The 25,399-nt window shown below is 37.5% G+C and overlaps 1 protein-coding gene across 1 annotated transcript in view; it reads right to left on the minus strand.

The window, feature by feature from the left end:
- LOC150104776 (transcription factor IIIA) overlaps window positions 1-25,399 on the minus strand; it is a 199,342-nt gene that overhangs the window by 121,357 nt on the left and 52,586 nt on the right. Inside the window, exon 5 of the mRNA XM_090395955.1 lies at window positions 14,726-14,799. Coding sequence (XP_090252081.1) covers window positions 14,726-14,799 — 74 coding nt within the window. The remainder of the gene's footprint in view (window positions 1-14,725; window positions 14,800-25,399) is intronic.

Below are 25,399 nucleotides of genomic sequence, written 5' to 3' on the forward strand. Positions count from 1 at the left end.
GGGAAATGTACTGGACGATTAAAGCCATGCGAGGTGGCCAGAAATAAGCGGCAACCATAAAGAGATGAGAGTGGAAATCTTCCAACAAACTCAAAAGACGCTCTCACTCAGTGGCGTAGATATTTTGAGAACTTGCTGAACATCAATGCTGGAACATTAATACCAGAGAACCTTACTCCTTATCAAACTGCTGAACCATATATTGAAGAGCCGATGTTTAGTGAGATTACTCGTGCTGTCCGCATGCTGAAAAATAACAAGGCTCCATGAGTGGACTGCATTCTGGCGGAGCTTCTGAAGAATGGTGGGGATGTCCTGCTGGAGCAGCTTCACTGGCTCATCTTGCTGCTATGGCGAGAAGAACGTTTCCTGGATGAGTGGAAGGAGGTGCTCTGATCACCACTGTATATAAGATAGGAGATAAGTCTCAATGTGGCAACTATAGGGGCATCTCACTGCTGACGACTGGCTACAAGGTGCTGTCTAACATCATGCTAATGCGCCTCACACCATATGCAGAAGAGTGTATTGGTGACTACCAGACGGGCTTCAGGAGGAACTGTTCTACGATAGACCAACTCTTCACGCTGCACCAAGTTTTTGAAAAGTGCTGGAAATATAACCGGGAAGTCCATAATATCTTCATAGACTTTCTAAAGCCTTATGACTCAATTATACATCCAAAAATATGGCAGGTTTTAGAAGAGCTGGGAATTCCTCAAAAACTCCTTAAAATGGTGCAGGTTAGTCACCTTCTACTTTCACTCTTGTTCAAGAGCAAGAGTGAAAGTAGAAGGTGACTTGTCAGACCTGTTTCAAGTACAGACCGGTGTGAAGCAAGGTGATGGGCTTTCTCCGATTCTCTTCAATCTAGTGCTAGAAAAAGTAATCAGAAACATACAGTAAATGGCAGGCGGAGTCGACATGGAAGTGCAGATTAGGATTCTTGGCTAGGCAGATGACCTGAACGTCATGGCGCACCAACGGGATGATGCAGTGGCACTGGTTACTGCTATTGAGGAAGCTGAGGAGGACGTTGGCTTAAAAATAAATGCCGAGAAGACGAAGTACCTTTTCATGAGTTGCCATGCTGCTCAAGATCTAGAGAGAGCTACTCAGTTTGAGAGGGTGACGGAATTCAGGTACCTGGGGTCTAGTGACTGAAGACAACAAAGTTGAAGCTGATGTCCAGAGTTGGGTGAATGCTGAGAATGCAGCCTGCTACCAAGTGCATCCCCTTTTCGCCGTGCGTTTACTATCTTGGACTACAAAGGGACTATACAAGACTTTGATCAGACCTGTTCTCCTCTATGGTGCCGAAGCATGAACTCTCACGGTGAAGCAAGCTGACCATCTGAGAGTATTCGAGAATAAGATGCTACGCGTATCTATGTAGGGATCATGGCAGACGGAGTTTCGAGTAGGCGGTCTAACACTAACACTGCCATACACGCTTTGTACAACTCGGCAGACGTCTTGACGGAGCTGCAAGCCTGGCATCTTCAATGGCTGGGGCACCTGCACCGTATGGGCCCCGAAAGGACTGTGAGACAGAGAAGGAGATTGGTGGATCAGGAGGAGGAGGATCTGCAAGCTGTCGGGCTAGAGACTGGAATGTGGCAGATAGTCACAGAGGACTGTGCCCAGTAGCATCATGCAGTGCTTGAGGCCAAAAGTCCCCCCCCCTGGGCTGACAGCGCCTAGACAAGTCAAGTAAGTCAAGTTTCTGTTATTATGTTTCATCTTAACAAAAGCCATTTAGTTTTTTTTTTAACATGAAATGCAAGTATCAAAATGAATAATATCAGAAAGCTACTACTATTATCCAAAAATGGAGAGGAGATTTCAAAACTAGGAGTTCCAGTTCTAAACACCATCTTAGATTTGTCTTGGTACTAACAAGGTACAAAGATAAATTGCATTTTAATACTAAATTCCCTTGGAATTAATAGATATTATACTTTAATTTTGCTTTTAACCAAATTTAACCAAAAGGAAGTTGTTCAAAAGGATAGCGACTATTTTTTTTTTAGTATATATGGAATGTATCATGCATGCCAAACTTATTCCCTCTCTCCATATGAGAAATCAAAGAACCTATAAGCACTTCAAGTGCCATGTGTAGGTAGAGGTGAGGATATTGACAAAGAAATTTATTCACTTTTTTTTCTTGAAGAGTTGCAAGAGTGAGAATACTTCATGAGGAAAACTGTTCCAGAGGACAGAGGTAGATAGAATAAGAGTTAAAGGAAAAGCAGGTTCAGTGTATTTGTGAATGCACTGAAAAGGGATGCTGGAAATATTCTGCTCATTTTAACAGGCCCAATGAAAACTGAAAGAATGATGGTTGCCAATTCAGTGCAACAGTGTCAACACAAGCACCTGCAGAACATCACAGTATTGAAATATTGTATCTGTGTGATAGAGGTTGAAGTAAATCTGTAAGAGATGTATCGTCTATGAGCAAAATTACTCTCCCCTGGACTGAGGCAAGAATTTTTTGAGAAATTTTAGGTGCATTCCCACTAAACATGTTACTAGTATTATCTAAGGATGGGTAAAAAATAGTAACTTGAGCAGAAGAATATCCTAGTTTCACAGATGCTGTGAAACAGGGCATGAGGCACTCCTGCATTTATCACAAAGCTTGAAGAGGGAGCTATCCACCATGACAGATTGAACAGCTAGAGAGAAAGCTGGATACTCAATTGCCGATGGCAGCTGGTAGACCAAAGGATGACATTTTGTTTAGCAGATCATGATGCCAGACAAAATCAAAAGCTCTGGAAATGTCAAAAGTAACAGTATGTTTCTTCACCTCTCCATGGCACATGTCCAGTGGTTAGTGATGTAGGCTAAGAGGTCAGCCATAGACCTTGAATGGCACTGATTAATGTATTTGCTGGCGTATAAGACGCACTTTTTTTTTTCTTTGAAAACAGGTCTGAAAAACAGGGTGCGTCTTATACGCCGATACTCGGTTTTTTATTACTTTCATTTCTGGAAATTTTCTCTGTTCCGAGTACGCTATTTCTTTCTTGCTTCCTTGCGGTGTGTGAGACATTCCAGTTACGTTAGTTATGTATTCCAGTTACTGGAATACATTCTATTAATTCCAGTTATGGATAGATAACATTTGGTCTAGGCGCTCTGGCGGACTGTTGAAGGAGCCTGCCCTGCTAGTATGGGATCAATTTTATTCTCACAGAACAGAAGATGTTAAAAATAAACTCAAGGAATTGAAAACTCATTTAGCTGTAATTCCAGGAGGTCTAACTAGTCTGCTTCAACCTTTAGATGTCTGTATTAATAAACCATTTAAGAAATTTATGAAGAAGAAGTGGAACACTGCATCCAGAAGACTGCTGGATGTAGCCTTCAGATTTTGAGGTTACGCCATCAGGAAGAAGCCTAGCATTTCGCAAATATGTAAGTGGGTCAAAGCTTCATGGGTTGCTGTGAAAACTGAGACAGTGGTTAAATCATTTAAGAAGTGTGGCATGTGGCATTAGTAATGCACTGGATGGTACAGAGGACAATTTGTTGTATGAGGACTCAGATTCTGATTTAGAAGAGGTTTCAAGTGTCTCTTATTTAGCTCTGGAGATGAATTTCTGGGTTTTGATGAAGAAGATTAAAAGGTGGATACTCTTTCTTAGTTAGATTAGGTATTTGTTGAAAGTAGACCTACTTATTACTTTATATTTGAAATACTGTAAATTCATTATAATATTCAGTGATAAAGTTTTTTTTCCTAAAAAATGTGTACAAAAAAAGGGGTGCGTCTTATAGGCCAGCAAATATGGTAATTGGTGTGAGACTCTAGGTAGCAGAGAAGTTGACTATCGATAACTTTCTCCATTATTTTGGACAGGATTGAGACAATCGCTGGTCAGCAGTTCGCCAGCAGACTTTCATCCCTCCCTCCCGCTTTTTTTTTTTTTTTTAATATATAATGGCTTCTGTGCATTAGAATAACAGCCAGATAATTATAGAAGAATGCAGAGATGATACTAGACAAGTGTTAGCTCTGGAGTACAATGTTTGAGTAGAACTGGGCAGATGCCATCAAGACCAGCAGACATTTTTCAAGACCAAGTTGTTTAATATTCTTCTGATATATTTTACCAGAGGAGGCGTGCTGTCTCAGATTCTGGTGGTAGTAGGTGATCTGCCTTGCCCATCTACACAGGAAATGAAGGAAAAAGGTTATGTCAGGAGATTAGTTTCATCTTTGGTGCTGTAATCGTGCCATCTGGATAAGAGACAGGTGGAAGTACAGAACAGCAGAAACTGCATGTGATGGCCTTGGCAAGAGACCAGAAGAGACTAGCTTGAATGGCTTCCATTTTGACTGGAGGCAAGTTTTTTGTTGATTTTTCTCAAATCTAAATCTGACTTATGAAGTCAGATTAAGATTTGCTGATGAGTGATTTGCATTTATTACATGCTTTTGCACAGGATTATCATGATGCTGGAGTTCTTCATGCAAGTTAAAAATTCTCATCAAATTTCCAAGCCCTGGATACACTTCTTGTTGAACCAAAGCTGGAAATTGGAAGAATTTTGAGCAGAATGGGGAATGAAGGCCTTCATGTCAGTGAGGTTAAGTTCTGTGGCTCACTTAGAGTAGGTGTTTGTGCTAAAAAAACAGCAAAAACAATATTTAGACCATGGAAAGGATTCAGAGATTGTCTCACTTAGTAACTTTGTAGCATCAAAAGACACGGATGGAGATGGATATAATAAATTTAGTTTAATCCTTTATCCAAGTGTAAGCAAACACAGTTTGCGCCAGAAAATATCTTCAGGACTGAGGTAAGGTAGTGCAACACTAGGCAACTCCGAGCAAAGGTGGACCAAGCTCTCCTCACTCCTTGTCTCAGTATTCCCATAATGCAATACACATCTCCTTGCTGACATGTACACTGCTATGCATTAAGGGAAGGGCCATTACCCAGACCGGTTTCAACCTTTTTTATAGGTGAAGAAGGCTCTAAAAATTAGGCGATCCCGAAAGATCACCCATCTCAGCATTGTTCCACTCGGTGACAAGCTCACCTCGTCACCGAGAAGAACTTCTCAGCATTGGTTCTGCCCAGTGGCAGGCTCACCCCCACCACCAAGAAGAGCCATAATCTCAGCAGTGGCCCCACTCAGAGACAGGCAAAAACCTACCCCCAAGTGGAGCCTCTCAAAGCCAACCCCGCACCAGTTTTCACCCTCATTGGGGTCTCACCGGTTTCAACTTTTATTGAGGTCTCGTCAGTGGGAGGCAGACCCAAACATGGAGATACTAAAGCAGAAGCAATAGGAGAGGTCATATTTACCTATAGGAGTTGCCAACAGGTGTACCACCTTATTATTGAATTACTCTGGATTTAGAGAAAGATGTTGGAAGCTTATTTTTCACTTGGTTAGACTGTAATAAATTTAGTTTAATCCTTTATCCAAGTGTAAGCAAACAAAGTTTGTGCCTGAAAATATCTTCAGGATTGAGGTAAGGTAGTGCAACACCAGGAAACTCCGAGCAAAGGTGGACCAAACTCTCATCGCTCCTTGTCTCAGTATCTCCCATACTGCAAAGCACATCTCCTTATGGACATCTCCACGTTTGCGTCTGCCTCCCACTGACGAGATCTCAATAAAGGTTGAAACTGGTCTAGGTAGACCAGTTTCAACCTTCTCTTAATGCATAGCAGTATACATGTCTGCAAGGAGATGTGCTTTGCATTATGGGAGATACTGAGACAAGGAGTGATGAGAGCTTGGTCCACCTTTGCTCGGAGTTGCCTGGTGTTGCACTACCTTACCTCAGTCCTGAAGATATTTTCAGGTGCAAACTTTGTTTGCTTACACTTAGATAAAGGATTAAACTAAATTTATTATAGTCTAACAAGTGAAAAATAAACTTCCAACATGGAGGTGGGATTGGTTGTAGGAAGAGCATACTGAGAGGAGACTTGTACACGACTGTCACTTGAGTTATCGAGAGGAGTGGTGACCTCTGTGGTGTATCTGGAAGGCAAACTGGTTTGAAACAGATCCAGAATATTAGGAGAGTGAAGAGTTTACCAGGAAGGTAGGTAAATATATGATTTCAATTGGCCATTGCTTATAGCAAAGATTTCTGAATCTTGTTGAGACTGGTCAGTGGTACTAGAAAAGGGGAGCAGTTGGAATTGTGGCCATTAAGGTCACCTAGGAAGAAACCCTCACTATTTAAATAGCTGGATTGTGACAATGGTAGAGCTTCGAGAAGAAGATGTAAAAGTGGGTTTTAGAGTTTGGAGAACAGTAAATGCAGCAGATAAATTTGTTACTGAATAGGGCAAGGAAACCTTTGAGCCAGCAGAGGTCAAAAGCAAAGGATTCTATATTAGCCATTCTCTGGCATGCAATGTCATATCTCACAAAGACACGAGTGGAAAAAGGAATGTGTGTAATTTTGATATTGAAGGTGGATAGAAATAGAAGTGGGGTGCTTAAGGATCAAAGCTGTATAACTGAGAGGAGACCTCCACATGACCTTCAGAGGAATGGGAGAAATGACCTCTGACTTAATGTCCAATCCTCACCCACTTGTGGTGCACCCTGTAAAGTATCTAGCTGAATACTGAACGAACGAGGATGGGCTGGCAATTTGTGATTTAGTCAACCAAATTGTTTTCTTATTGGCTTAAACCACAAATAAAATGATGCCACAACATGACAGAATTTCATGCCTGCTGGGGGACATCGCCCGGTTAAACAAGCCCCATCCATGTTGTTTTCACCAGGGAACCAGGGTGAACAGCAAAAAGTAAGCTACTGGAACATATCCTGAAACACACCCCAACTCAACATCACAAGAGTTCAAGTTCAGTAGTATCAACAGAAGAAGTCTGAATGGCAAAGAAATGGAGTTAGCTGAGGAATTGAATAAGTACCAGATCAACAGAATAGGGGTGGCTGAAACAAAAATGACAAAAACTGGTGAGATCTATCTGAGCAATAAATACAAAACGGTACATTCAGGCAATAATAATCATGGAAAAGCAGTAGCTATTGTATGCAACACTAAATACACTAATGGCAGGCAATATCAATTTGAGTGATGCGGGCAAATATCAGAATGGGGAACTGGACAATGAGACTAATTTGTGCCTATGGTGCAATAGTAGGTTCTACTAAAATAGAAGTGAAGGAATTTTTTGAGGCTTTAGAGAAAGCAACTGACACAATGAAAAAGGAAAGGTTTTTCCATGTTGGGGATCTAAATAGCTGAGTAGGAAATGATTGTCAGACATACTGAAATATTTTGAGAAAATTTGAAGAAAAGAACAAAGCTAATAATAATGGCAAATACCTGTTGGATTTCTGCTCAGGACATGGACTGATTATTACTAAAACAATGTTCTAACATAAAAAGACACATAAATTCACTCGGAGAGAAGAGCAAGGAATAAGTCTCACTATGTTACTGTTGATAGTGATGTTTTCTCACTAGTGCAGGACAGCAGAATGTACAGAGGATTTGAAATTGGAAGTGATCACTATTTAGTATTGAGCAGGATAAAATTGAATTTCATATCGAAAAGAAGAACATGTAAGAAAGTTTTTAAAGCGAATAAAAGTTAAGCAGCTATCAGATGTGAACTGTAGACTAAAATACATGAAAAAATAAAAGTAAAAAAAGAGGAATAATACTAGGAGATGAAAATGGATGAGATATCAAAGATAAAGCATAATAAGGGTCAGATATTATTTTTCAGAATTGTATAACACCACAAGCACTGTTGAAAATATTATTGCATCAAAACTAGAAAACAGGAAGAAAAAAAGTATTCCAGAAATACAAAATTTTGAAATAGAACCAAGCATTGAAAGATGTGAAAAATAATGAAATGCTAGGAGAAAATGGAATTACATTAAAAATGATGAAAACAGGAGAAATATTAACAGAATTGAAAAATCTGTTTAATAAATGCCTACAAAAATTGTTCGAAATGTTTTGTAAATTTCCAATAGATGGCAACATAATTTGTTCATTCACACAGTGTGGGCATGTATCATCTTTTTCATGATCCATGGCAAACTTTTAGCCACGTGTGATGCATAGTTCTCATTTGGCAAACATTTAAAATGACCGTGTTCACATTTTTCATAAAAATGGAGAAAACTGACTTTCTTGCAGAGATAAAACACTTTTATTTGAAGAACTGGATGGTTGCACAGATCAAAGCCGAGTTAGATGCAGTTCATGGGGACTCTGCACCAGCATTAAAGACTATTTATTTTTGGATAAATGAGTTTAAACGTGGTCATAAGTCCATCGAAGATGAAGCGCGCTCTGAACACCCAACGGAGGTCACTATGAAGGAAATGATTGACGAAATCCATGCACATGGTATTGTTATGGAAGACTGCCGAGTGAAAGTGAATGAAATTGCTGAGATTGTAAGCATCTCAAATGAATGGGTGTATAATATCCTGCACGAAAAATTGCACATGAAAAAGATGTGTGCAGGATGGGAGCCACGATTGTTGACTGTTGATCAAAAACACATGCGAAAAAACATTTCAATGCAGTGTTTGGCAATGTTTAATCGTAATTCGCAGGATTTTTTGCATCACTTCATGACTGTAGACGAAACTTAGATCTGCCACTACACACCTGAGTTCAAGTAGCAGTCAAAAAAGTGGACAATGCAACAAAATGCATAAAAAGCACCAAAAAAACGAAGACTGTTTTATCAGCTGGGAAGGTGATTGTCACTGTTTTTTGGGATTCCCAAGAAATTATCATGATAGACTATTTGGAAAAGGGTAAGCCAATAACAGGAGTCTATTATGCATCATTGTTCTTCTTCTTTTAAAAGAAGAAGAACCAAAGAAAAAACAGCCAAGATTGGCACACAAATAAATAGCTCTTTCATCAAAACAATGCACCGTCCCACACATCGGCCATCGCAATGACAAAATTGCATGAATTGGTTCCACATAAACCATATTTTCTGGACTTGGCCCTGAGTGACTTCTTGTTCCCAAACTTAAAATTTTGGCTCGGTGGGAAAAATGTTTCTTCGAATGAGGATGTCATCAAGGCTGTCGATGACTATTTTACAAAATTTGACAATTCCTACTTTTTAGATGGGATGAAAAACTTGGAAACTCACTGGACCAAATGTGTAGACATTGAAGGAGACTATGTTGAGAAATAAAGGTGATTTTTTCCAAAAAAAAAATGTGTTTAACTTATATTTTTACCAAACTTTTCAAACAACCCTCGTAAAAGATAAAGATATACCAAACAATGGTATCGTGATACTCCTGTTCCAAAAGGGTGACAAGAAAAAAGATAGAAAATTACAGGCACATAAACTTACTAAAAATATACATAAATTCACTCAGAGAGAAGAAGAAGCAAGGAATAAGTTTCATTGACTATGTTATTGTTGACAGGGATGTTTTCTCATTGGCGCAGGGCACAAGTGTACAGAGTATTTCAAACTGGAAGTGGTTACCATTTAATCTTGAGCAGGATAAAAGTCAGTTTCATATTGAAAAGAAGAACATGTAAAAAAGTTTTAAAACAAATAAAAGTTGAGCAGCTCTCAGATGTGAACTGTAGACTAAATTACACAAACATTATTCAAGAAAAAATGAAAGAGTTTGAGAGCAGGAACCAAACCTTGGAGATTCGGTGGCAAGCCCTGAAGAAAACTGATTGATTCATCCAGAGAGGCATGTGGTGATGTTGTCTGCAAGGATAGAAAAATCAATGGTGGTCACAGAAAGTTAAAGAGGCAGTGAAGGAAAAGAAAAAGCATATTGAAAGTTCCTACAATTAAGTCAGCCTGTGCAACTTCTGGAAATTAGTGGCAATTAATTATTTCAACTGAGAGCCAGATTCTTGTAGAAGAGCTGTGCACATTTGCTCTATACAGAGACAAATGTAAGAAATCTTAACAATGTGCAAAACTAGCTAAACAATAGTCATGGGGAGACTTTGGTAAGAAAACGTAGAAAATACACACCAGGAAGGTGACAAAAAATAAATGAAACAAGCAGTGACAGCACAGTGGTAAAAACACTGAAAAGGCATGCAATCAGGAATACATATCCATACTTGAAGTAGAAAAAGCCATCGAAAGCCTGAAATGTGGAATGGAATGGAAGCAGGAATAGATGATTTCAAACCAGAAATGCTGATATATGGAGGTATAAAATCTTGCAGTGGTTGCACTGCTTAGTTCAGAAGGTCTGAAGTGAGGCACAAATTCTAGATGATTGGAGTAGAGCTCTCATAGTACCCATATACAAAAATGGAAATAAAACTGAATGTGAGATAAATTAATGATACCAAGAAATTATATTCTTGGTTTAATCCTTTATCTAAGTGTATGCAAAGAAGTTCGCACATGAACTATTTTCAGGCTTGGGGCAACTCGTTTAAAGAAGCTAATGACTTCACTTGCCTTAGTATCCCATGATGCAAAGCACATTTCCTTGTGGACATGTATAATGCTATGGGAAGAGTCACTACCTAGACCATTTTGACCTTAATTAAGGTCTCATCAGTGGGAGCCCAACCCAGAGGTGATACTAAGTTTGAAGTAATGCAGAAGTCATATTTTTGTATATGAGTAGCCAAAAAGGTGTCACACCTTATTATTAAAATGCTCTGGATTAGAGACAGTTGTGGTAAGTTTTTTATCTTTTATCTAGTATGTTATCTCTAATCCAAAGTATAATAATAAGGTGTGACACCTTTTGTTTACTCATATATGAAAATATGACTTCTGCATTACTTCAACCTTAGTATCACCTATGGGTCTGGCTCCCACTGATGAGACCTCAACTGGAAAAATCTGGGAAGATCAGTGGATTAACTACTAATGCAGACAAGACAAAATTAAACATTTTTGGAAAGTGGGATCATGGAGGCATCCCTTTTGGACTAAACACTAAGAGAGAACCCCTGATTATACTTGGAATTCCATTCTCCACTTATCCCCAATATTACCAGTCCAAGAACTTATATACAAGAACCTAGAAACGTTAGAAGACTGGAAGATAGGGCCACTTTCCTTTTCTTCTAAAGCCATAGTACTCAAAACCATAATCTTTCCTGCTCAGTTGTACATAATAAATATTACAGACATCACAGAAACTGAAGGAAAAACAATTATATAGTAAGCCTGTGCAATTTTTTTGGTTCAGCCGATACCAAGAAGAGTAAAAGATTTCACGGCCCCATCGAAAAAAATTCATAATACAGACATATATTATTACAACATTTATTGTATTTATATTCAATACAAAACATACACAGCGAATACTGCAAAAAAAAAAAACAAATGCAAATATTACATTTTTAACATCTTTATTATTATTATATAGGCTTACATACACATTTGACATGGCACATTATCTTATATTTTTCTATAGATAAATATATGGTTAAGTAGATATAATATCTACTTAGTCTTAAAACATTTTAAATGTGTTTTCATTATTTCACGGCTCCCCTCAACAAAACTAATTAGTTTTGTTGAGGAGAGATTGTGGGTGGTTTTGTTGTGGGTGGTCTACACCAGGGGGAGATAAAATTCTCTCTATTCTTGCTATGAGAGGTTTTTTAAAAAGTTCTATCTTCTTAGTATCCCATGTATACTTCAAAGTGGTCTTATAGTCAGTTGCAGGGATGACTGGAGAGAAATTCCAGGCAGAGAAGGCTAACTTGAGGCAGTTAACTCAGATGGGGCTAACTACCTGGGTATCAGTCATCCTTGTGCTTTAGTTTCAATTAGTCTTTCAGTTGGTCATCTATATGAGATTGGTGAAAAAAGGGAAACTGATAGCCTTTGGCTATATGATGATATAAAAGAGCTGCGGCCTTTTCTCTACCTCTCATACTATCTATCTGTCTTTTCTTTCTCCTAATACTATCACGCTCTCTTGCATACCTATACTAACTACTCTAGGCCTATGATGAGCAACCCTTTACTTTTTTCAGACATGTACTTTTTTAAGCACATGTCCGTAAGGATATGTGCTGACATTATGGCATACTAAAGCAAGTGATGTGAAGTCATCAGCTTCTTTATATGAATTGCCCAAATCCTGAAAATAGTTCAGGCATGAACTTGTTTGCATATACTTGGATAAAGGATTAAACCAAGAATATAATCTCTTGGTATCTTTAATTTATAATATAACCAAGTGGAAAAAATTTCAACAACTGAATATGAGAATTACAGAGGTATTTCCTTACTGAATGTTCCTGGTAAGATTTATGCAAGTATACTTGAGAAATGGTTGAGAAGAATTGTGGAAGAAAAGCTTGGTGAAGAACAAGCTGGATTCAGGCCAAATAGAGGCTGTCAGGATCAGGTCTTCACTTTACGACAAATAGTTGAGAAAGCATGGGAATAAAACAAAGATCTGAATTTAAGTTTTGTAGATCTGGAAAAGGCACATGATAAGGTGCCAAGATAAATGCTATTCAAAATGCTACATTTATATGGTGTCCGTAGGGCATTATATCAAGCATTACTAAGCCCGAGTTGTAAGTCAGCAGTTAGAATTGAAGAAAGTACAGGAAGATGGTTTAACTCTTAAGAAGAAAAGCAGTATTAAATCTGATATCAAAGTTGGATATCTTAATCTCAGCTTTTTACTTTATGCAGATGATGTTAAACTTTTAAATACATTTAGTACAAGTCTGCAAGATTCCCTGACTAAATTGAATAACTGTTGTAATAGATATGGTATGAAAGTATGCAATAACATGACAAAGACAATGAAAATAGGCAGAAGCACTAAAAATATCGACTGCATTGTGAATGAGAACCTATACAACAAGTGAAACATTTCAGCTACTTGGACAGATTTTTAGTGAAGATGGTAAATTAAATATGGAAATAGACAACAGAATCAACAAAGCTGGTATGGTAGGCGATCAACTGAATAAATTTATATGGAATAAGAGAGAAATTAGTCAAAATACTAAATTAGCTGTATTACAAGACAGTGTTCAAACCAGTTTTAACTTATGGATCTGAGAGCTAGGTTGGAAATAAGCCACTTGACCAAAGACTAGAGACAACAGATATGAGAGTCCTGAGAAAGATAGGGCATGAACAGATGGCATAAATGACAATATCATATTAAAAACAAGGATATTATTAAAGAATTTGACATTGTTAGCATCCAGGAATGTATTAATGGAGCTAATCTCAGGTGGTATGGTAATTTAAAAAGAATGGGAGAGGAAAGATTAGCAAAATAAGTGTTCACTGGAAGGTTGTCAGAAAAAATCCAGAGGAAGACCAAGACAGATGGATATACAGTAAAAAGTGCCCTAGAAGACAGAAATATAAGATCTGATAAGGTTGGATTCTTGACAGATAACAGAGTGATTTGGAAGAAAATTGTTGATAGGAAGTTAGTAATGATGTAAATTCTTCATGTAAGTACTATCATAATATCCTGCACATCCCTTGAAAGTACATGTCAGGAAATTGATAATGATGATAGTAATAAATGTTGCTGCAATTTGGGCTTATGTCAAGAGTAAAGTGATGTTCACCTTAGTGATGATGGACATCACTTTACTCATTGGGCAATTCATTCTCCACTGGTGGCAATCAGAGATAGCCGGCCAAAGGCTATCACTAATTTAAGTGGCATGCAGTGAAGAGATGACTAACAAGTGCCACCATCTTGTGGTACACCTTAACACAATATTTTTTTTAATGTCTGAAATAGTGTGGGTTCTGCAGTCAATTTTCTTGAATTTACAGGATGAAAAAACCTGATTCTGGTAGGGGAAAAACCCACTTGCTCGTGCCAAAGATCAACTCACTCAGGAACTAGTTGAAAAAAGGCTTAGAAAATATTCCTCTAGTTGGCAACTAGAATTAAACTTACAATACGTTCTTCAGGCAGTCTAGCATCAAGGAGTGCAAAACATTAGTTCCACTGAGCTACACAGGCTCTCACTGTCAATGCTTTTATTTGAATATAGGCTCATTTAGGGTTAAATGGAAGGACATGCAATGAGAGAGAGAGAGAGAGAGAGAGAGAGAGGATAGATGCTTGGACATGATGCATACTCAACACTGCCTCCCACATACTACTACTACTCAATCACACAGAGTATGATTGAGTAGTACAGCTCACTGGGAAGCCTCTTAACTTGTTACAAACAGGATTAGGCCCATGCACTATCTGGCAGCTAGCCTGCAAGATATTGTTGAACCAGTTGTGGTTTTTAGGTTTCTAAATATGTCTGGCATGCCCTTAATAGGTATTACTCACACTGCATGGAGAAGAGAGGGGGGGAAAGAGAAACAGAAACTCTAGCTCTGGAGGCCAATCTTAGCATTCATCACTTTGGTCTTCCAAGAAGTGAAGTGGTAGTATTTCAGAGGACAATAAAGGTCATCTACCAACTGACAGATCTAGTTTGTCCTCTGACCTGGAAGATATCCTTTTGCAGTAGCAATATTCATCAGGTTCACGTGAACCCTTTTTGTGGAAACAGGAAACCAGGATTGATTTCACAGGGAGAAGCTGTATATTGTGTATAGCCTGCCCATTAGTGGCCCTAATTTGAGAACTTACTACATATGTAATATAACACTTTTGCTTCAATGTACAGAAAACAAATTTACTGTAAAGTTATCTATTATTTCATCATTAACAGTAAAAGAATTAAATTAATGAAGAAAATTACCTGTATGTGATTTTAAGTGGCACTTTAATTTACTTGGCAAAAGAAATGTTTTTTCACAACCATGATGAGGACATCTGTATGAAAGGAGAAAATAAATAATAACATCAGAATTGTACTCAATTCTACAAATAATACTTTTAAGGAAAAACTCTAGTGTATATTGTGTATGTATATTGGTTTCACAGAGATTATTCAAAGCAAATTAGGCAAACTTGCTATTTTGGAAGATAAAAAACCCAACTTTACAGCAGGAAAACCTGGCTACAATCACACAAGACTAACTAACTAACTTCAGTTAAAAAAGACACTAGAATAGTTATCTGCATCCCAGACAGGATTTACACCCAGACTTTTCCAACCAAATTCCAGTATGGAGAATTTAATACATTACAACAAAAATAATGTATAGGAATACAACCGACTAACTATTTTATGTTCAGTCAGATTTAAAAACCTCAATAGAAATGACGATGGCAACCATCAATGTAAAAAAAGATCAATAGAAAAAAATTGGAGAAAGAAAAAGAATTACAGAAATAATATATAAAAAAAATTGACAGATAACTCAGCAATTGGAAGACAAGGTTAGCTAAAAGTTTAAACCAGCTTTCTTTCTGATAAAATAAAAAAAAAATAACTATAAACTGTCCATGTAAAGTCCAAGTTTCAAAAGACTATATAAAATAAAATTCTAATGAAAAAAAAAACTTTTTTTTTTTCCTATCTGATCTCATACACTAGTGGTCGAAGGACCTATAAGCACATAAGTGCTGTGTGTAGGTAAGGAATGAAATAGAAGTCATTGACATTTTTTAAGAGTTGCAGGTTATTGTTGTTTGGGAATACTTCTTGAGGAAAGTTGTTCCAAAGTACAGAGGTGAATGTAATAAAAGAGGAATAGGAGAAGTAAGTTCAGTGTGTTTGCAGTTGCATAATGAAGGCATACCAGACAGCTGCTGTTCTTGTATTAGCAGGTGCAACAAAAAGTGAAGGAATGACCATTGAATTCTTATAGAACAGACAGTGCTGAAACATTACATCTGTGAGACAGAAGTTGAAGTGAATCTGTAAGAGAGGGATCATCTATGAACCGAATTGCTCTCCTCTGGACAAAGTCAAGAATTTCTACAGAACTTTTAGATGAATCACCCCAAACATGTGAGCAGTATTCTAAGGATAGGTAGATTTGGGATTTGTATAAAGTTAAGGGTTGGATGGATGTAAAAAAACAGCATCTTGAATGAAAGAGGTTTTTGGATGCTGAGGAAGCCAGTAGTGTACCCAAAGAAAAAGGGACAAAAACACTAGAAAATGCACCAAAAAATCTTTTCCTAATTAAAATTCACTTTTTTTTTTATTTATGTTGTGTCATGTCTTCTATTTCTATACTACTTAAATATAAAAAAAAAAATTTTTTCTGATGCGTAGTGTGTATTCTCAAATGGTCTACTCAACTTGCCCCCCCCCCAAGAGTAAATCCTGAGTGCACTACTGGAAAAAGCTATTGATGTAATGTGTTTACACAAAGAGAGGCTGGAGGTATGTGTAAGTCCAAACAGAGAGATCTGATTATACCTGGTGATTGTGTATTGAGTAAGGGTAGATGAGCTGAGATCTCTTTTGCAAGAGAAGAGGCAGGACTGTGTTTTGGTAGTACTGAAAGTGACCAGATTGTTCTCACCGCATCTGAAGGATAGTATGCAGATCAATGTAGGCACTAGTTGTAGATGTTCTTAATGCCTGGGGATGTCCATGCACTACAGACCATGCAGTGTAGGAATGTAGGAAGAATGGAGAGTACTATCATCTGCAAAACTATGAATAGGATTTGTGAAAGTAGGTCATTTATGCACAGGAAAAAGAGAGTATGTGACAGGACAGAGCCATCAGATGCTCCTGTATTGGTGGTGAAGTTCGAGGAGAAGGTGGTGGATAGACCAAAGGATGGCAGTTTGTTTAGCAGGTCTCAATACCAGATACAAGCAAAAGCTCTCAAAATGTCAAGGGCAACATCACAGGTTTCTCCAAACCTTTCCGTAACATGTGTCCAGTGGTGAGAGATGTAATCTAATATGTCAGCTGTGGATCTTCAAATGGCAGATTCCATACTGGTGGTTGATGATTAATTAGTGACCCAGTAGATAGTGGAGATGTTGGCTTTTGATGACTTTTTCCATTATGTTGGAGAGGTATTCATTTTTCTGAAATTACTATAAGCTACATATAATAGATTCCAGAGACAATAAAAAACAGGTGTTAGCTCTCGAGCACAATGTTAAAGAACAATTGGAGAGATGCCATCAGGTCCAGAAGACATTTCAGTGTTCAGAGTAGGAAATGATTGTCAGACATAAGAAAATATTTTGAGAAAATTTGGAGAAAAGAGCAAAGCTAATAATAATGACAAATACCTGTTGAATTTCTGCTCAGGACATGGACTGGTTATTACTAACACCATGTTCCAATATAAAAATGTGCACAAATTCACATGGAGAGAAGAGGCAAGGAATAAGAAAAGTCTCATTGACTATGTTATTGTTGATAGTGATGTTTTCTTCCTGGTGCAGGACACCAGAGTGTACAGAGGATTTGAAATTGGAAGTGATCACTATTTAGTCTTGAGCAGGATAAAATTGAATTTCATATTGAAAAGAATAACATGTAAGAAAGTTTTAAAGGAAATAAAAGTTGAGCAGCTCTCATATGTGAACTGTAGACTAAAATACACAAAGATTATTGAAGAAAAAATGAAAGAGTTTGAGAACAGGATTCAAATCTTGGAGATTCAGTGGCAAGCCTTGAAGAAATCCCTGATTGATTCAGCTAGAGAGGCATATGGTGAAGTTGTCTGCAAGGATAGAAAAATTTGAACTCCGTGGTGGACACAGGAAGTTAAAGAGGCAGTGAAGGAAGGAAAAGAAGAAAGCATATCAAAAGTTCCTGGCAAATAAATCAGCTTGTGTTCTTAGAGAATACAGAGACAAATGTAAGAAAGCTAAGCACTGTGTAAAACTGACTAAAAAGTCATGGGAGGACTTTGGCAGGAACATAGAAACTAAATATCAAGAAGGTGGCAAGATATTCTGGAGGTTGTTGAAGAAGTTCAGAAATGGAGGAAAGAGTGATGTAAAAGGAATTAGAGATGATAAAGCTGATACGAAAACAGGAGAAAACGATATCCTTGAAGTATAATAAATTTAGTTTAATCCTTTATCCAAGTCTGAACAAGCAAAGTTTGCACCTGAAAATATCTTCAGGACTGGAGTAAGGTAGTACAACACTGAGCAACTCGTAGCAAAGGTGGACCAAGCTAACATCACTCCTATCTCAGTATCTCTCATAATACAAAACAGATCTCCTTGCAGATATGTATAATGTTATGTTAAAGGAAGGGCCACTACCCAGACTAGTTTCGACCTTTATTGAGGTCTCTTCAGTGGAGATACCAGGCAGAAGCAATGGCGAAGTCATCTTTACCTACAGGAGTTGCCAAAAGCTGTGCCACCTTTTTATTAAATTATTAAATTACTCTGGATTTAGAGAAAGACGTTGAACGTTTATTTTTCACTTGGTTAGACTATAATAAATTTAGTTTAATCCTTGATCCATGTGTGAGCAAAGAAAGTTTGCACCTGAAAATATTTTCAGGACTGGGGTAAGGTAGTACACTGGGCAACTCGTGGCAAAGGTGGACCAAGCTAACATCACTCCTATCTCAGTATCTCTCATAATGCAAAACACATCTCCTTGCGGATATGTATAATGTTATGCATTAAGGGACTTGGATAAAGGATTAAACTAAATTTATTATAGTCTAACCAAGTGAAAAATAAACTTTCATCATCCTTGAAGTAAGGAGAATTACTTTGAAAAATTGCTAAATACACAAGCAGTGATGACAGCACATGGAAAAAACACTGACCAGGCATGCAGGCAGAAATACATATCCATAAATGAAATCAAAAACCTGAAATGTGGAAAGGCAGCAGGAGTAGATGATATTCGACCAGAAATACTCAAGTATGGAGGTAAAAAAGCTCATACAATGGCTGCACTGCATAGTTCAGAAGGCCAGAACAGATGGACAAATTCCAGATGACTGGAGTAGAGCTCTAATAGTACCCATATATAAAAGGAGAAATAAAACTGAAGGTGAGAATTTAACCAAGAACACTCATTACTGAGTGTACCTGGTAAAATATATGCTAGTATACTTGAGAAATGGTTGAGAGGGATTGTGGAAGAGAAGCTTGGTGAAGAACAAGCTGGATTCGGGCCAAATAGAAGCCGTCAGGTTTAGATAATCACTTTACCACAGATAGTTGAGAAATCATGGAATATAACAAAGATCTGTATTTAAGTTTTGTAGATCTGGAAAAGGCATATGAAAATGCCAATAGAGAAGCTATTCCAAACGTTAGTTATATGGTGTTAATTGGGCATTATATCAAGCAATACTTAGTCTGTATTTGAGTTGGAAGTCGGCAGTTAGAATTGAAGGAAGTACAGGAAGATGGTTTAATGTTAAATCTGGTGTGAGACAAGGATGTACATTATACTCTCTGTTATTCCCTATCTATATGGATCACATTATGAAGGAAAGTGGTATTAAACATGGTATCAGAATTGGAGACGTTAATGTCAGCTCTTTGCTTTATGCAGACAATGTTATACTTCTAAATAAATCCGCTACAAGTCCGCAAGATTCCCTGACTAAATTTCTTTAATAATATCCTTGTTTTTAATATGATATTGCCATTGATGCCATCTGTTCACGCCTCTAATCTTTCTCAGGACTCTCATATCTGCAGTCTCTAGTCTTTGGTCAAGTGTTTTACTTTGGTTTGAACACTGTCTTGTATACAGCTTATTTAGTGTTCTGACTAATTTCTCTCTTATTCCATATGAATTTATTCAATTGACTTCCTACCATACCAGCTTTGTTGATTCTGTTGTTTAATTTACCATCCATATTTAATTTACCATCATCACTAAAAATCGTGCCTAAGCAGCTGAAATGTTTTACTTGTTCCACAGGTTCTCCATTCACAATACAGTTGACATTTTCAATGATTCTGCCTATTTTCATTGTCTTTGTCTTTTTATTGCTGACCTTCATACCATATCTATTACAACAGTTATTCAATTTAGTCAGAGAATCTTGCAGACTTGTAGTGGATTTATTTAGAAGTATCACATCATCTGCATAAAGCAAAGAGCTGACATTAACATCTCCAATTTTGATATCATGTTTAATACCACTTTCTTTCATAATGTGATCCATATAGATAATGAATAACAGAGGGGATAATGTACATCCTTGTCTCACACCAGATTTAACATTAAACCATCTTCCTGTACTTTCTTCAATTCTAACTGCTGACTTACAACTCAAATAAAGACTAAGTATTGCTTGATATAATGACTCATTGACACCATATAACTGTAGCATATTAAATAGCTTCTCTCTTGGCACCTTGTCATATACCTTTGCCAAATCGACAAAACTTAAATACAGATCTTTGTTATATTCCATGATTTCTCCACTATTTGTCGTAAAGTGAAGATCTGATCCTGACAGCCTCTATTTGATCCGAATTCAGCTTGTTCTTCACCAAGCTGTTCTTCCGCAAATCTTCTCAAACTATACTTGCATATATCTTACCAGGAACATTCAATAGGGATATACCTCTGTAATTCTCACATTCGGTTTTATTTCCATTTTTATATATAGGTACTATGAGAGCTCTACTCCAATCACTGGAAATAAGTCCCTATGTCCAGGCATTCTGAACTATGCAGTGCAGCCACCGTAAGACTTTTACACAACCATACTTCAGCATTTCTGGTCGAATATCATCTACTCCTGAAGCCTTTCCACATTTCAAGCCTTTGATGGCTACTTCAAGTATGGATATGTATTCCTGACTGCATGCCTGGTCAGTGTTTTTTTTTATCACTGTGCTGTCATCACTGCTTGTTTCATTTAGCAAATTTTCAAAGTAATTACTCCATAGTTCAAGGATATCTTTTTCTCCTGTTTTCATGTCACCTTTATCATCTCTAACTCCTTTTACAGCACTCTTTCCTCCATTCCTAAGCTTCTTCAACAACCTCCAGAATATTTTGCCACCTTCTTGATATTTATTTTCTATGTTCTTGCCAAAGTCCTCCCATGACTTTTTTGTTTAGCTAGTTTTACATACTGTTTAGCTTTCTTACATTTGTCTCTATATTCTCTAAGAGCACAAGCTGACTTATTTGCCAGGAACTTTTGATATGCTTTCTTCTTTTCCTTCACTGCCTCTTTAACTTCCTGTGTCCACCATAAAGTTCTAATTTTTCTATCCTTGCAGACAACTTCACCACATGCCTCTCTAGCTGAATCAATCTGGGTTTTCTTCAAGGATTATCACTGAATCTCCAAGGTTTCCTTCCTGTTCTCAATACACAAAGATTATTGAAGGAAAAACTTTCATTTTTCCTTCAATAATCTTTGTGTATTTTAGTCTACAGTTCACATATGAGAGCTGCTCAACTTTTATTCGCTTTAAAACTTTCTTGTTGAAAGTTAATTTTTCACTTGGTTAGAGTATAATAAATTTAGTTTAATCCTTTATCCAAGTGTGAGCAAACAAAGTTTGCGCCTGAAAGTATCTTCAGGACTGGGGTAAGGTGGTACAACACCAGGGCACTCCTAGCAAAGGTGGAGCAAGCTACCAACACTCCTATCTCAGTATCTCCCATAATGCAAAACACATTTCCTTGCGGATATGTCTAATGTTATGCATTAAGGGAAGGGCCACAACCCAGACTAGTTTCGACCTTTATTGAGGTCTCTTCAGTGGTGTACCACCTTACCCCAGTCCTGAAGATACTTTCAGGTGCAAACTTTGTTTGCTCACACTTGGATAAAGGATTAAACTAAATTTATTATACTCTAACCAAGTGAAAAATAAACTTTCAACATCTTTCTCTAAATCCAGAGTAATTTATTAAAAAAGGGTGGCACACCATTTGACAACTCCTATAGGTAGAGATGACCTGCTAATGCTTCTGCCTGGTATCTCCACTCGGGCCTGGCTCCCACTGAAGAGACCTCAATAAAGGTCGAAACTAGTCTGGGTTGTGGCCCTTCCCTTAATGCATAACATTAGACATATCCGCAAGGAAATGTGTTTTGCATTATGGGAGATACTGAGATAGGAGGGTTGGTAGCTTGCTCCACCTTTGCAAGGAGTGCCCTGGTGTTGTACCACCTTACCCCAGTCCTGAAGATACTTTCAGGCGCAAACTTTGTTTGCTCACACTTGGATAAAGGATTAAACTAAATTTATTAAAACTTTCTTACATGTCATTCTTTTCAATATGAAATTTAATTTTATTCTGCTCAAGACTAAATAGTGATCACTTCCAATTTCAAATCCTCTGTACACTCTGGACAAAGTCCTGCACCAAGGAGAAAACATCACTATCAACAATATCATAGTCAATGAAACTTTCTTATTCCTTGCCTCTTATCTCCATGTGAATTTGTGCACATTTTTATGTTGGAACATGGTGTTAGTAATAACCAGTCCATGTTCTGAGCAGAAATCCAACAGATATTTGCCATTATTATTAGCTTTGCTGTTTTCTCCAAATTTTCCCAAAAATATTTTTGTATGTCTGACAATCACTTCATGCTTTGCTATTTAGATCCACAACAAGGACTAACTTTTCCTTTTTCATTGTGTAAGTAGCTTTCTCTAGAGCCTCAAAAAATTCCTCCACTTTCACCTTAGTAGAACCCGCCGTGGGACCATATCACAAATAAGTTTTATTGTCCAGTTCCCCATTCTGATATTTGCCCAAATCACTCTACTTGACACTGCCTGCCATTCAAGAAGATTAGCCTCGTATTTTGTGTCGAATACTATGGCTACTCCTTCTTTTACTTGATTATCATTTCCTGAATATAACATTTTGTATTTATTGTTCAGAAAGATCTCACCAGTTTTTGTCTTTTTTGTTTCAGTCACCCCTTTATGTTGTTCCTCAGCTAGCTCCATTTCTTTGCCATTCAGGCTTCTCATGTTGATAGTACCGATCTTTAACTCTGGTGATGTTGAGTTTGGGTGTGCTTTCAGATTTGTTCCAGTAGCTGACTTTTCGCTGTTCGCCCTGGTTCCGTGGCGAAAACAACGGGGGCCTTGTTTAACCAGGCAACGCCCCAGCCGGCATGAAATTTTGTCATGCTGTACCATAATTTTCTATATTGGGTTTAAGCCAATAAGAATACAATTTGGTCGGCTAAATCCCGAATAGCCATTCTATCCTCGTTTGTTCAGTATCCAGGTAGATACCCAACAGGGTGCACCACGAGAAGGTGAGGATTGGACATTAGGTCAGAAGCCCTGGTCAGTTCTCCGCATTCCTTTAAAGGCTATGTGGAAGTCTCCTCTCAGTTTTACAGCTTTGACTCTTAAGCACCCCATAACAAGACAAAGATAATGAAAATAAGCAGAAGCATTGAAAATATCAGCTGCATTGTGAATGGAGAACTAATGGAACAAGTGAAACATTTTAGCTACTTAGGCACGATTTTTACTGAAGATGGTAAGTTAAATATGGAAATAGACAACAGAATCAACAAAGCTGGTATAGTAGGAAATCAACTGAATAAATTTATATGGAATAAGAAAGAAATTAGCCAAAACACTAAATTAGCTGTATACAAGACAGTGTTTAAACCAATTTTAACTTATGGATCTGAGAGCTGGGTTAGAAGTAAAACACTTGACCAAAGACTAGAGACTCCATTATGAGAGTCCTGAGAAAGATTAGAGGCATGAAAATATGGCATCAATGGCAGTATCATATTAAAAACGAGGATATTAGGAAAGAACTTGATATTGTCAGCATCCAGGAATGCATTAGCAGAGCTAATCTCCAGTGGTATGGTAACTTAAAATGGGAGAGGAAAGATTAGCAAAACAAGTGTTCTCTGTCAGGTCAGCAAGAAAAAAATCCAGAGGAAGACCAAGATATAGGTGGATTGATACAGTAAAAAGTGCTTTAGAAGACAGAAATATAAGACCTGATAATATTGGATTCTTGACATTTAACAGACTGATTTGGAGGAAAATTTTAGATAGGAAGTTAGTAATGATGTAAATTTTTCATGTAGTACTATCATATCCGGGAAAGCCCTTGAGGTTATTATATATCAGGAATTTGATGATGATGAAGTTTTAACTCATACATTCCTTTTTAAATTAGCACTAAATGTATTTCTGTCATGTGTTTTGCTGTCTATATGGTTACAACATCTTCAAGAAGTTGTTAGCCATACTGACAGTGAAAAAATAAAAAAATAAAAACCAGCAAACAATGTTACCAACAGCCACCATTTCTATAAATTGAAAAGACTGTAATGAGAGTTTAATCATGTGTCATTAGACATGTTACGTGCAGTCTCTACATTGTTGTGTAAACTCTGTATAGGAGAGGTCTTGAATTTTCCAAATATTACAGTGATCTCCAAAAATCATGAAGGATCAGTCCTTGGTTTTTATTTCTTATACCTTTTTGAGTAGAAGACCTTGGACGACTCTTGAGCAATCTATCTAAGTAAAGTAAGGCACGGAAGATACGTTGCCAATTTACCAGGAGATATTCTTTGAGGATGTGAGTGGCAAGTCGACTTTTTCCAGTCCCTTTTGTTTTCAACATCGCTTATATGTTCTTTGTTATGGATTTCGAAACTTTTCCCAGTTTGACCTACATGCATCTTTCCAGAAGAATACAGAATCTTATATGCTCCTAGATATTTATAAAATGGAACTTTATCTTTAAGGGAACACAGGAAGCTTAGTAAAGTGTTAAATGGTTTGAAAGCCGTTCTGATGTTGACTGATTTTAATATTTGGGTTATTTCTCTCAATGCATTGCCAATGTATGGTGTGTTAATATGTGTAAAACATTCAAGTACTTTCCTATGCCACCAATCATACAGATTTTACACAACAATGTAGTATAACCATTCTCTACAGTCTTCTCAATTTACAGAAACAGTGGCTATTGGGAAACGTTTAGTTTCTTTTTGCTTATGTCAAACAACCTCCTGTAAATGCTGTCAGTCATATAGACAGCAAAACGTCGTGAAAACACCTCATGCTATTAAAAAACGTCTATGAGTTAAAACCTGGTTATAATTTTTTTTAGTAATTTTCTGATGTCTTTTTTGTCAAAAAACTATGAGGAGCGTACAGTCTCAGATTTCAATATGGACAGAGGCTATTTCTTGGTCATCTATACAAAAGTTCAAGAAAAAGAGTAATGCTAGGAGGTCAGCTTTAACTTTGGGTGAAGTAACAGTGGTGCCATCAGGATGAGAGGAGGTGTAAATGAGCAGAAGTTTGATCCAATGGCCTTTGCAAGGGACAAGAAGGCACAACTTCCATTTGGATATGAAGCAAGTTTTTTTGGCTGTTGGCCTTTATGAAAGCTGATTGAGATATGCAGATATTAGCATATCTGCTCTCCAGCCAAAAGGTTGCGGGTTCGAATCCCACCGTGAGTATGGATATTTGTGATTGTCTGTGAAAATATTAGTGGTGGTGGTCGGCAGTAGATGCCGTTGGTGTAGATGATGAACGTAGTTGTACTTGGTGTATTGAGTGGTGGAGACGG

This window comes from Typopeltis vanoorti, chromosome 7 (genome assembly GCF_054136105.1).
Source record: "Typopeltis vanoorti isolate ZY-2024b chromosome 7, IOZ_Tvanoo_1.0, whole genome shotgun sequence".
Classification (NCBI taxonomy): Eukaryota; Metazoa; Arthropoda; class Arachnida; order Uropygi; family Thelyphonidae; genus Typopeltis; species Typopeltis vanoorti.